Raw genomic sequence first — 14083 nt, forward strand, 5'->3', positions numbered from 1 at the left:
TCAATAGTCACTTTGAAAAGGACTACTCTGAAGTGTTTAAAGGTTAGATAGACTGAATACAATAATCAGTCAGAAAAGGTTTTACTCAATTTAGCAACTGTGGCTGAATCTTTGAGACAACTCCTGAATAAAACTGAAGCATGGCGTTGGAATCCTCATCAGGAACAGGTATCTCAGGAAATAAAGAAAATGCTAATACCCACACACACCTGAGCACATTTGTATCCCTCACTATTAACAATGACAGTAGGAGATGTTTCAGCCACAGAATAAGCGTACTTTTCATGAACAAGCAGACAGTTTCTTATCCATCTTGAGCACCATGAGACAAAGAAATAAGATGCGTAGTTAAAGGAAAAGAAGCTCTTTCAGTTAAATAGACTTAGGAAAAATTCTCAAAGTACATCATCATTGGTCCGTAAATTATAACGAAGACAAACACAAACTTTGTTTTCTTACTCAGTGAGAAAGAACCCAAGAATACCCTCAAGAATATGCGGCTTTTATTGAGATTGATGAACTTTGCTTATGAAACAGTTTATGCACAAAGTAAATGTCAAACAACAGCAGATGTATTGTCTAGAGAACTGTTGACAAGGTCTTACATGACAAGATGTGAGTTTTATTGAAGAAATTGAATAGTTAACTCTATCCACTGTGGTCACAATGGCCAACTCATCAGAACAGACACGATCAAATTCATTAGGAGCTGATGCAAGAGCAGGAATGCATCAAAACCCACGAATCTTACACAGAAGTTAGCCAAACTAATGACCTGGTTATATAGTCATGAAAATTTACTTTGAACATTGAAAACACATCACTACTGTCACGAGATACTAGCTGATGACAAATTTTAATTTGGTTAGTTGATGGCATAGGGGTGCTGCTATTAGATTAACATTTATTGCCCATCCCTCATTGCTGAGAGGCAATTAAGAGACAGCCATATTATTGTGGCTCTGGAGTCATATACAAGTCAATTTTCCTTCCTGAAGGACACTGTGAATCAGATGGGTTTTTATGACAATCATGGTCACCATTAAGCCAACGTTTTAGTTTCAAATTTTTCTAGCATTCAAATTTCATCATCTGCCATGATGGGATTTGAACCCATACCCCCGGAGGAAGAGTCTTAGATTCTGTAACACGAGTCCAGTTATATTACCACTATACAATTGCTTCTCCTTATTTAGTTATTCCAACTTATCTCAGCAAAGATATCTTGGAGAGCTTAAATCTAAGGGGCTGTATGCAAGTATAAATATACAAAAATGAACATATGCGATGGCACCATATTCAGGACAAAGACTTGGGTGGGGTGGGGCAGCCGGAGAGAGAGAAAAGTGTTTTATATGGATCTTAAAGGGTCAATGTCTGAAAGGGAGAGATTAGAAGCACCCACCGTGACGACGCCCCATGAGTGCAACGAGGTTGGGACAGTGAGTGGAGAGACATGGAAGGCTTCTAGCATGAACAGTAGTATTGATAGCAGTACTCATGTAACCTGTAAATAGTTTACAGCAACACAACAAACTTCTCACTGTTTATTCTCAAATTCCCAAGCTTTCGACTAATTAGATTAAAAAAGATGGAGTACCCCATTCATAACAAACCACAATAGCTGGGAAGCTTTTAGAATGAGTAATATCTTGAACAAAAATAATTGTCACTTGGACAAACACTGGTACATTAAAGCATCCACTTGTGAGGGGTAAATTGTGTATAACTAATTTAATTGAGGCAACAGAGAAGGTTGATAAGGGATTACAACATCAGCATGGCAGTTTTCCTTCCTGAAGGACACTAAATCAGATGGGCTTTTATGACAATCATGGTCACCATTAAGCCAATGTTTTAATTTCAGATTTTTCTTGCATTCAAATTTCATCTAACATGTTGGGATTTGAACCCATACTCCCAGAGGAAGAGTCTTAGGTTCTATATTATATGGAATCGTCTACAAAGACTCATAACAAGATCTCAGCAATGTTACAGTCCATGGAATAAAAGGGACAATAGTGCTATGAAGCTGACTGAGTAACAGGAATCAGAGTAGTGGTGAACGACTGATTTTACAGACAAGAAAATATATAATGAGGTTCCTTAGAAGGTCAGCTGTAAGATCACAGCTTTCCTAAATTCAATAAATCCTCCAATGAATGCATTACTGAAGAACACAACTTTAAACCAATCGCGGTATCTCACAGAGATCAGTTTTCAAACCTGAGATTGTTTTCTTCCCCCAAACATATATTGTTGAAAGAAACAAATGTAAGCTTAAATACTGTAATGTTATATAAGCAAGACTATAGTCCTAGTGGAAATAACCTGCAAAACAAAATACATCAAAAAATAGAGAAGAAATGTATTTTAAAAATACTATACCTTTTACTGTGTAATACAGTTACATTGACCAGGCTCCAGAGTTAACAAATAATATCAAATTGCTAGGAAAACGTGTTCACTAGAATAAACCAAAGATATAGATGCTGAAGATATGAAACAAGAACAGAAATTGCGGGAGAAACTCAACAGTGTGCATCTGTGGAGAGAAAGCACAGTTAATAGCGAGTTCTGACAAAGGGTCACTGAACTTGAAATGTCAATTTCACTTGAAGACTCAAACTATGAGGATTCTGGAAAAAAGAGAGTTTGTTCCCATAGGCAGAGGACACTGACTTAACATCATTGGCCAAAAGCAGTGACAAGATGAGGAAAAGCTTTTTTGAGGAGCAAGTGGTTAGGATCTGAATTGCACTGAGTAGGTGGTGATAGTTTCAATCAAGGCCTTCGAAAGGGAATTAGCCAATCATCTAAAAGAGGAGACATTTCCCAGAAGCTGGGGAAGAGCAGGTCGTTCATATGTTTAGATTAGAGTGGTGCTGGAAAAGCGTCCTCATTCCTAATGAAGGGCTTTTGCCCGAAATGTTGATTTTCCTGCTCCTTGGATGCTGCCTGAACTGCTGTGCTTTTCCAGCACCATTATAATCTAGGCTCTGATCTCCAACATCTGCAGTCCTCACTTTCGTCAGTTTGTTCAAATGCGATGAGTTCCTCTCATAGGTTAAATGGCCTCCTTCTACAGTGTAACCATGCTATGAATCGGAGTGTGGTACTCTCCACTTTCATTCTCAGAGTGATAAATTATCCCTTCTCAACAGTCTTTCAACCGCAGACTACTAGTCCTACTACTCCACTGATCACAACAAATGTTTAAATGTTTTACTCATTAAATTGTATATCTATGTTAAGTTGAGAATAAAAATTTCACTCAGCTAAGTTTCTTCAATAAACACAAAATGATTTCTGTAATACCAAACAAAAAAAACTTACTAACTATACAAACGCTGGTAATACTGACATTACACAAGTGTCAGTCAATGACTAATTGCACTGATAATTTAACAACATCCCCTTGACTATCAATGGCACTATCTCCTTAAAATCTTCCAATGCCAACAGCCTGGGAGGTTACCTCTAATTAGAAAGATTATTGGATCAGCTATAAATACTGCAGTAACAGGAGTTGGACGGAGTTTGAATATTCTGTGGCAAGTGAACTCAAATGCCTTCATACCCTGACGAAGGCACAAGTCAGCTATATTCTACACCTGCCCGAGTGAGTGTTGCTTCACATCAGCATTCAGTCATATCCTTAAACGTTCTTTTCCTCCACCACCAGTGCAGTGTAGCTGCACCATCTACAAGATACTTTACAAGGCTCCGCTGACAGCACCTCCCAAATCTGCAGCTTATACCACCTAGAATGACTAGGCAGGTGCACAAAAATACCATTGACTCCAGGTTTCCTATAAACTTTCACAATTCCCTAGCTTAGAAATAAACTGGGACATCTTTGCTGTTTCTGGGTCAATGTCCTGCAACTCCCTACCAAGTTGCACTGAGATTTTCAGAGCTATAACCACACTTGTGACATTTCTAGCATCATCTCAGTGTTGGCTTATAATTCACTCCATCCAACTGCATCCCACCACAACTCTAAATCTGGCCACTTACTGTGTATACTACATATTCCACACTACCCCCTCTAATCTTCCCTCATACCCTGCTCTGCATGCACTCTCCCATCACCGGAGATTATTCTAGCTTCCTGCTCTACCTGTTCCGCCCTCTAACCTTGCAGTCTCTTTTGGACTTGGATTATTTTTTGAACAAGAGGTCACCACTTTACCTTAGCAAAAGATGGCATTATAGCAGGGATAATATTCCTCTCCTGATGAAATAGCACAGCGTCTGGCTTGTTATGCACACAAAGAAAATCCCAGTGTATACAGACACCTCTATCACACTTCAAACTTAATACTTTGGCAAACATACAAACTTCTGTCTTAACCTAAAGAAATGAATGCCAATTGATCCCTGGTGCTTGTCCCGATCTTGGGAGAAGCCAGGGATTTACAAAGAATGGAATTTATGAGAAAAACAACTCACCTTTAAATGAAATGCTAATTTATGGGAATTGTAGTACCTAATGATATAGAACATCCAGCATCAAAACAGGCTATCCTGGGCATCTGGCTTGAAATGGTGTTTATGCTCACAAAAACCTTCTTTCACTCTCTTCAGCAATTTTTAATTTCTTTTTCCTTTACTGTATTTATCAAGTTCGTGTGGTACCAAGTTCAACATTCTAGTGACTGTGGGTAAAGAAATTTTCCAAATTCTTTATTACATTTAATAACAAGTATCTTATTTCAACTGCCTCCTCTCCCATATCTGTTTTTTTAAAAAAAGGATATTAAAGCTGATCGCACAAAACTGTATGCAAACAGAATATATGATGGCATACTATATTACTAACATTATAAACAGATCACCTTAGAGAGTGATACCATCGGAGATTTACCAGATTCCATTAAAAACATGTCACTTTAATGAATGTAATCTATTGGCTTAAATTATACGGAACAGTCAGAAGTGTAGGAGAGCTACAATTAAAAATCAGCCACCAAGTAGTAAAGAGAGAAAACAAGACTAATGATGTGGGTTCGAAGATTATCAAAAATGTCTTTCACGCTCAGACATCACTGTGTTCTCAAGAGTTGAAGGCTTTAATGGTATCCACTGTCTGGAACATGATTGTTTAATTCAGCCTCTGCAATTTGAGCTCTAAGTCTGATTCAAAGCTTGGCACACATACATATTTAAGCAAAATGATGGTCTTCTTGTGTGCTGCTACAACTCAAATTGAAAGCACAATTTACTTTCTGGGTGTAGAGTTATAGCTTTCTAGCTGCGTGCATGGATCAGACAGGACTGTCCTAAGTGCTGCATCCTTATCCTTGACAGTTGCCCTAAATGTTACACTCAAGAGTGAAACATCTATGCACAATGGAAACAAGTGACTCCAACTCCTCGGTTGTCTTTCTCAACTGCTCAGGTCACATGTCATCTTTCTCAATTATTTTATGAGAAACAGAAAATTTGTTATTTTCAAAATACTTACCACATTGAAGTCAAGATTCTTTTCAACCCATTCCTTTGCTTCTTTAAATTCGTCATGCATACCCATAATGTACAATGTGTCTAAGGCATCCACTATTGTCGCTCCTCGAATATTACCTAAAAAATAAGGCAGACTAATTTTAGCTTTCTCGCTGATCTCCCGGATGAAGAAAATTCACATCAACTGTTTCTTCTAAATGACTCTGTCAAAATGAAAGTCGCTCAAAGTACATTTAACAAAACAAAAATCAACAAAGCCAAATGTGTACACATCTGGGGCAGAAATTAATTTGCCACTTAACAGGGGAAAAGTTGTAAAGAATCAAGCGTGCTAAAAGGGGTAATGAAATAGCTTTAGCTAGCAGAATTAAGGAGAGTCCCAAAGCATTTTATTCTTATACAAGAAGCAAGCGGGTAACTAGAGAAAGGATTGGTCCACTAAAGGATAACAAAGGAAGACTGTATGTTGAACCTGAGTGAATGGGTGAGATTCTGAATGATTACTTTGCATCAGTGTTCACTGAGGAGAGGAACATGATGAATGTTGAGGTTAGAGATAAAAGTTTGATTAGTCTGGATCACATTGACATAAGTAGGGAAGATGTGTTGGGGAGGTTAGAGGTTATTAAGGTGGACAAATCCCCAGGACTGGATGGGATCTATCCCAGGTTGCTGAGGGAGGCAAGAGGGAAAATAGCTGGGGCCCTATCAGATATCTTTGTGGCATCCTTAAATACAGGTGAGGTGCCGGAGGACTGGAGGGTTGCTCATGATGTCCCTCTGTACAAGGAGGGTAATGGGGTTTTCTGGGTAACTATAGACCAGTGAGCCTGACATCGGTGGTGGGAAAGTTGCTGGAGAAGGTAATGAGGGATAGGATCTATTTATATTTAGAGGAGAATGGGCTTATCAGTGATGGGCAACATGGTTTTGTGTGGGGGAGATCGTGTCTTACCAACTTAGAGTTCTTTGAAGAAGTGACCAAGTTGATAGATGAAGGAAGGGCTGTTGATATCATATACATGGACTTTAGTAAGGCGTTTGTTAAGGATCCCCATGGTAGACTAATAGAGAAAGTGAAGTCACATGGTGTGCAGGATGTTCTAGCTAGGTGGATAAAGAACTGGTTGAGCAACACGAGACAGAGAGTAGTAGTTGAAGGGAGTTACTCAAAATGGAGAAAGCTGATCAGTGGTATTCCACAGGGGTCAGTGCTGGGGCCACTGTTGTTTGTAATTTACATAAATGATCTGGAAGAGGGCACTGTTGGTATGATCAGCAAGTTTGCAGATGACACGAAGATTGGTGGAGTGGCAGAAAACATAAGGATCTTTCAGAGAATACAGGAGCATATAGATAGACTGGAGAGTTGGGCGGAAAAGTGGCAGATGGAGTTCAATCCAGACAAATGTGAGGTGATGCATTTAGGCAAGACTAATTCTAGAGCGAATTATACAATGAACGGAAGAGCCTTCAGAAAAGTTGATGGGCAGAGGGATCTGGGAGTGCAGGTCCATTGTACCCTGAAGGTTGCTACACAGGTGGATAGAGTGGTCAAGAAGGCATATAGTATGCTTGCCTTCATTGGACGGAGTATTGAGTATAAGAGCTGGCAAGTCATGTTAAAATTGTACAAAACATTGGTTCAGCTGCATTTAGAATACTGTGTACAATTCTGGTCACCACATTACCAAAAGGATGTAGACGCTTTGGAGAGGGTGCAGAGAAAGTTTACGAGGATGTTGCCTGGTATGGAAGGTGCTAGCTATGAAGAGAGGTTGAGTAGGTTAGGTTTATTTTCATTTGAAAAAAGGAGATTGAGGGGGAACCTGATTGAGGTTTACAAAATCATGAAGGGTATAGATAGGTGGACAGAGATAAGCTTTTTCCCCCCCAAGGTGAAGGATTCAATAACGAGAGGTTCACTCTTTCAAGGTGAGAGGTGCAAAGTTTAAGGGGGATACACGCGGCAAGTACTTCACACAGAGGGTGGAGGGCATTTGGATTGCGTTGCCAGCAGAGGTGGTAGAAGCAGGTATGGTAGATTTATTTAAGATGAGTCTGGAGGGGAACAGAGGGATACAGATGCTTAGGAATTGGGCGACAAGTTTAGACAGTTGATTTTGATCAGCTCAGGCTTGGAGGGCCAAAGGGCCTGTTCCTGGGCTGTAAAGTTTCTTTGTTCTTTGACATAGATCCTTAAATGTAAATAGAACTTTGTCATTAGACCACCACAACTATGTGAACTATCACAGTACTTGTGAAAATACTGGACTTCATTCATTATAAATTGTGGCATACTTCACATTAACTTTTATAAAGACTGCTAGAATATTAATTACTTTTCAACTGCTCAAAGCAAAAATGCACATTTATTGATTTATTGTATTTTACCCGAGCTTCCTTACCTCATGGTGATAGACCAAGTGAAACTTCTAGATTGTTTCAAGATACATGCCAAGTTAAAACAAATTCAAAATTCTTGATGCAACAAAACATTCACATTAACTTTGTAATGAGGATACTCTCTATCATGTTGTGTGGCATTACTTATATGTGAAATGGGGGCACTTTGAAAAATCTAACTAGGTATCTAAACTCTAAATTGGGCATCAATGAGGCATTGAAAGACAGCAGCAGCAGCAGCAGACTTGCACTCACTCAATTTGCAGTCTCACAGCCAGGCTTTACCCATTACCATCGGACTGGGAGATGAATGGACAAATTATTGTCACACATATTTTGAAGATACAGTGAAAAGTGTTTTGTTGCCACAATCTGATGCCATTTTGAGGTACAACAGGAGAAAAAGAATTTACTTAAATAAAAGTTCATCTTCTGCAATGCGGAAAGGCACCACCACAGCAGCACTAGCATTTTAAAAGTGAAGTGTCAGCCTGGTTCAGTGACAACACATGCATGAATACATGTATGCTAAACCGTGGAAACAGCACACAATAGATAGGCATCAGTGACCCCCCCTCCCAACCACCACGATCTAAGTTCTGCAGTACTGCCCATCCAACTGTGAATGGAGGTGCACAAGAAAACAACTCACTAAAGCCGGAGGCTCCAGAAATACCCAATTCCTCAAAATGATGGAGTAGCCCAGCACCCACATACAAAAGAGAAGGGAGAAGTACTCAAATTCAGTCAGTGATTTATCTCTGACTACTCCTCAGAGAGGCGAAAGTGAGGACTGCAGATGCTGGAGATTAGCGTCGAGAGCGTGGTGCTGGAAAAGTACAGCAGGTCAGGCAGCGTCCGAGGAACAGGAGAGTTGACGTGTCTCCAGCTCCTCTGATGCTGTCTGACCTGCTATGCTTTTCCAGCACCACACTCAATTCCTGAGATAGCCTGGCATTATGGATATCAGCTTTCAACCAAGTAGGTTCAGTCTTTGTAATATCAAGAAACAGATGAAGGCACCGGATACTGCGAAGAGTACAGGCCTGTCAACTTCTGGCAATTGTACTGAAGACATGTGCTCCAGAACTAACTGTGCCTCTAGCCCTGGCTACACAGTTACAATACCAACATCTAACCAGAGGTCAGTCAGCTGGATAGCCAAATTGGTGATGCAGATTGGCAGTTATACCAATGGCATGAGTCAATTCCTGTACTGGTTAAGGTTATCATGAAGACTGCCTCCACTTTCCCCATCATGTGAAGCATGGTGACCCCCAGGTTAACTCTACCACCTGCTACCTCCATGATAATGAGGAGTGTAGCCTGTGGTCCTCCGACACTATGGTGACCTTTTCTTCACCTACCAGACGATGTAGAAAATTGCCCAAGTATGTCATGACGACAAACAGCAATAGAAAATCTAATACAGCAATTGCCACACCGTCAGACTACTTGATCATCAAAGTGACGGATGAATGCAACAGTACTATCAAGCAGCACTCGTAAAGGCATAACTTGCTCATTGACTTTTGGTTTCATTTCTGCCACTTGGCTCCTGAACCCATGACAGTTTGGATGTAAACATCAATAGAAGAGATGCACTCCAGATGTGAGAGGAGAATGATTGCTTTGGAAATCAAGGCAGGATTCAACTGAGTATGGTATCAAGGAGTTCCAGCAAAACGTTAAACAACAGGATGTATATGTGGGCGGGGGGGAGAGGTTGTGCGCTTTCTGCTGGTTGGAGTCACTCCTGGCAATAATTTTCAATTCCTGTCTGGCCACAGGATAGGGGTCAGAAGACTGGAGGACAGCCAACATCGTACTGTTATTCAAAAAAGGAAGGAGTGAAAAACCAGGAGACTACAGAATCAGTCTAAACTCAATGGCTGGGAAACTATTGGAAGCAGTTATAAGGAAAAGAATTAACTCACACTTTGAGGGACTAAAATTAATCATGAAATGTCAGCATGGTTTTGTAAAGGAAAGGTCACCTCTGATCAACTTGACTGAATTTTTTGAAGAGGAGACCAGATGTAGAGACAGGGGTAATGCATTTGACGTAGTCTACGTGGACTTCAACAAAGCAATTGATAAGGTCCAGCATGGGAGACATATAGCGAAGGTAAAGGCCAACAGACCCAAATGAAATTTGGAAAATTGGATACAGAATTGTCCAGTGGTAGGACGAAGAGGGCTGATACATGTTTTTGCAACTGAAAGCCTGTGTCCATTGAGGTTCTATGGACTCAATGTTGGGATCCTTTCTGTTTAAGGTATATATAAATGATTCAGACTTGGATGAGAGGAGGATTGATCAGTATGTTTACGGATGTTTCCTGGGCTTGACAGTTTTAGTTATTTAAAAAAGGTTGAATAGATTGGGGTCATTTTCCTTGGAACACAAGTCCCTGATGGAGGACATCATTGATGATGTGTAAAGTTATGAAAGGCAAGGAACGTTCCCCTTTGGTTGTGGGACCAATTACTAAAGGACATAGATTGAAGATAAATGGCAAGGGGTTTAAGAGGTGATGCAGAGAAAACGCTTTTCACTCAGAGTGGTGCGAAGCTGGAATCATGTAAGGGCCATAGAGGCAGAAATCCTCCAAACATGTTAGTAGTATTTAGATATGCACTCGCAATGTCAAGTCATACAAAACTATAGGCTAAGTACCAGACAACGGGATTAGAATAGTTAAGTGCTTGTTTTTGAGTGGCACAGGCCCAATGGGCTGAAAGACCATTTTCCGTGCTATAGATCTCTCTGACTCTATGAATATGACCTTTCCTCCATCATTAGATTAGTAGTGTGAATGTTTGTTCATGATGCACAATGTTCAGCAGCATTTACAACTCCTCAGGTACTAAAGCAGCCCATACCCAAATACAGCAAGACTTGAACAATATTGAGGCGAGGGCTGATAAGTTGAAATCACATTTGATTTGGTTTGACTTATGGTAGTCATACGCACAACTATAGTGAAAGCTTTGGGGTGGCACAGCAGCTCAGTGGTTAGCACTGCTACCTCACAGCACCAGGGGCCTGGGTTTGTTTCCCACCTTGGGTGACTGTGTGTGGAGTTTGCACATTCTCCCAGTGTCTGCGTAGGCTTCCCCCGGTGCTCCAGTTTCCTCCGACAATCCAAAGATGTGCAGGTTAGGCGAATTGGCCATGTTAAATTGCCTATTGTGTTAGGTGCATTAGTCAGGGGTAAATATAGGGTAGAGGAATGGGTCTGGATGGGTTACTTTTTCGAGGGTCAGTGTGGATTTGTTGGCCGAAGGGCCTATTTCCATACTATAGGGAACTAATCTAATCTTTGTTTTGCAAAGAGTATAGCAAACAAGGACACTGATCGTAGGGTGCTGAGAAAGAGCGAGGAGTACAAGGTTACAGCTACACAGGAGACGAGCAAAGCAAGATCAACATTAACTGGATTAACATTACTTGAAATGAGAGATATCCATTCAGCAGTCTAGTAATGGCCAAAAGGTAGGGTGCTGGCAAAGCACAGCCTGTCAGGCAGCATCTGAGGAGCAGGAGAGTTGACGATTCGAGCATAAGCTCTTCATCAGGAATGTGGGGGGGCCTCAAGGGGCCTAAGAGTTAAATAGGAGGGGGATTGGGGGGGAGGAAAGGGGGGGGGTTTGGTGAGGTTTGGTTTGGTACAGGAAGGGGTATCGCATCACACCAGTTTCCTCATCTTCCCTCCCCGCACCTTATCCCAAATCCAACCCTCCAACCTGCACCACCCTCTTGAACTGTCCTACCTACCCATCTTCCTTTCCATCTATCCGTCCCACCCTCCAGTCCGACCTATCACCCTCCACCTTCATCCACCTCTCACGCTCCCAGCTACCTTCCCCTACTCCCCTCTCATTTATCTTTCAGCTCTCTTGCCCCCAAACCCCACATTCCTGATTAGCAGCTTGTGCTCGAAACATCAACTCTCCTGCTCCCCAGATGCTGCCTGACTGGCTGTGCTTTTCCAGCACCACACTTTTTGACTCTGATCTGCAGTCCTCACTTTCTCCTAGTCTAATAATTGCAGGGAAGAAGTTCCTGAACCTGCTGGTGCATGTGTTCAAGCTTCTCTATCTTCTGCCTGATGGAAGAGAGCATTACATCGGTAGGAGGGCTCTTTGATGATGTTGGCAGCCTTTCCATGGCAATGAGAAGTGTAAATGGAGCCTGTGGATGGGATGCTGGCCTCCGTGATGGTCTGTGCTGTGCAAATAACTTTTTGAAGTTTCTTGCGGACTTACGCAGAGCAGTTGCCGTATTCAGATGGAATGCTTACTTTTGGTACATCTGTAAATGTTGACGAGGGTCCTTATGGACATGCTGAATTTCCTAAGCCACCCGAGGAAGAAGAGGCATTGTTGTGCTTTCTTGACTGTCGCATCTATGTGGGAAGTCCAGGACACATTGTCATTTATCGTCACTCCTTGGGACTTGACACGCTCAACCTCAACTCCATTAAAATGTAAATGTGGTGTGAACTCCTCCTTTCTTTCTGAAGTCAATGATCGGTTTTCTTGTTTTGCTGACATTAAGGGGTTGTTATCGTTGCACCATGACACCAAGCACTCTATCATTGACTCCTCGTTGTTTGCTATCCGGCCTACCGTGAACTTGTAGATAGTGTGCGTACGGAATTTGGCAACACAGTTGTGGTTGTATAAAGTAGGGGGCTGAGAATGCATCCTTTGGGGGCTCCAGTGTTGAGGATTATCGTGGAGGACGTGCTGTTGTTTATCTTCTCAATAGGTCAGGAAGTTGAGGATCTAATTGCAAAGGGCAGCACTGATACCTAGGTCTTGGAATTTGGAGATTAGTCTGGAGGGAATTATGGTATTGAAGTTAGAGATGTAGTCCATGAGTAGCAGCCTGATGTTAAGTGTCCTTGTTATCCAGGTGTTCTAGGGATGAGTGCAGTGCTCAGGAAATGGCATCCACTGTGCACCTGTTCAATTCATAGCCAAATTGTAGGTGACTGGAGCCACCTGGAAGGCTACAGTAGATATGGGCCATGGCCAGCCTTGTGCAGCACTTCATGATTATGAAGGTCAGCGCCACTGGGCGGTAGGCATTAAGCATGTTGCATGTGCTTTCGTAGGTACTGGGATGGTGGTGGCCCTCTACGCAGGTAGGGACTGTAGCGAGGAGAGGTTGAAGATGTCAGCGAATACCTCCACCAGCTGGTCCACACAGGATCTGAATGCACAGCTAGAGATTCCATCTGGATCAGTCACTTTCCTCAGATTTACTCTCAGGAAGACCGATCTGATGTCTGTCGTGATAGAGGGGAAAAAGGTGCGTCCAGGGTTGTTGGGGCAGGTGACACCACACCGCTGGCATTCGGCTCAAACCGAGCATGGAAAGCATTGAACACATCACAGAGGGAGGTGTTTTTGTCTGCAATCTTGCTCTGCTTCATTTTGTATCCTGTTATGTAAGCCTTTGTACCACACAAGTGCCACACAATTAACGTCCAACAGTAGAGAATCTAACCATTGGCAATGCTACTGAGCATCAAAGGGCATTGTCAAATCCTCCACTATGAACATCCTGGGGAAAACTACTGACGAGAAACTGATGTGGATTAGCTACATAACACTGTGGCTACAAGAGCAGTTCAGAGGCTAAGAATTCTGCCAGTTACTCATCTTCTGTCTCCTTAACACTTGTCTATCATCTACAGGCACAAATCAGGAGTGGGATGGAAAACTTCCACTTGCCTGGATGAGTGCAGCTCCAAACCTTCAAAAGAAGCTTGACATCATCCAGACAAAACAGTCCACTTGATTGGTACCATCAATGTACACTGGCAATGTGCACCACACTAAATCTAACTCTAACCTTACTCCTTTGAAAGTACATTTCAAACCTGTGACCTTCACAATCTGGAAGGACAAAAGGCAGCTGATGCACAGAAATGCAATCACCTGCATATTCCTGTTCAAGTTACAACTACCCTGATTTTGACGTACAATTGCCATTTGTTCACTGGAATTGTTTCGAACCAACCTGCTTAGACATGCTATGAAATACATCCAGGGCCTCAAACTTGAACTGAGAATTTTTAGCCCAGAAGTAGGGACATTACCACTGAGACACAAACCTTCAACAGGACAAAATCCATGAATTTCCTTTCTAACAGTAATATCAGTATTACCACAACCCAGGGACTGCAGTGGT

General features: G+C 41.8%; 1 protein-coding gene across 1 annotated transcript in view; it reads right to left on the reverse strand.

Moving 5' to 3' along the window:
- Positions 1 to 14083, reverse strand: part of man1a1 (mannosidase, alpha, class 1A, member 1) — a 474282-nt gene that overhangs the window by 278359 nt on the left and 181840 nt on the right. The window contains exon 3 of the mRNA XM_072555914.1: positions 5471 to 5586. Within this exon, the coding sequence (XP_072412015.1) occupies positions 5471 to 5586 (116 nt within the window). The remainder of the gene's footprint in view (positions 1 to 5470; positions 5587 to 14083) is intronic.

This window comes from Chiloscyllium punctatum, chromosome 3, assembly GCF_047496795.1.
Source record: "Chiloscyllium punctatum isolate Juve2018m chromosome 3, sChiPun1.3, whole genome shotgun sequence".
NCBI lineage: Eukaryota > Metazoa > Chordata > Chondrichthyes > Orectolobiformes > Hemiscylliidae > Chiloscyllium > Chiloscyllium punctatum.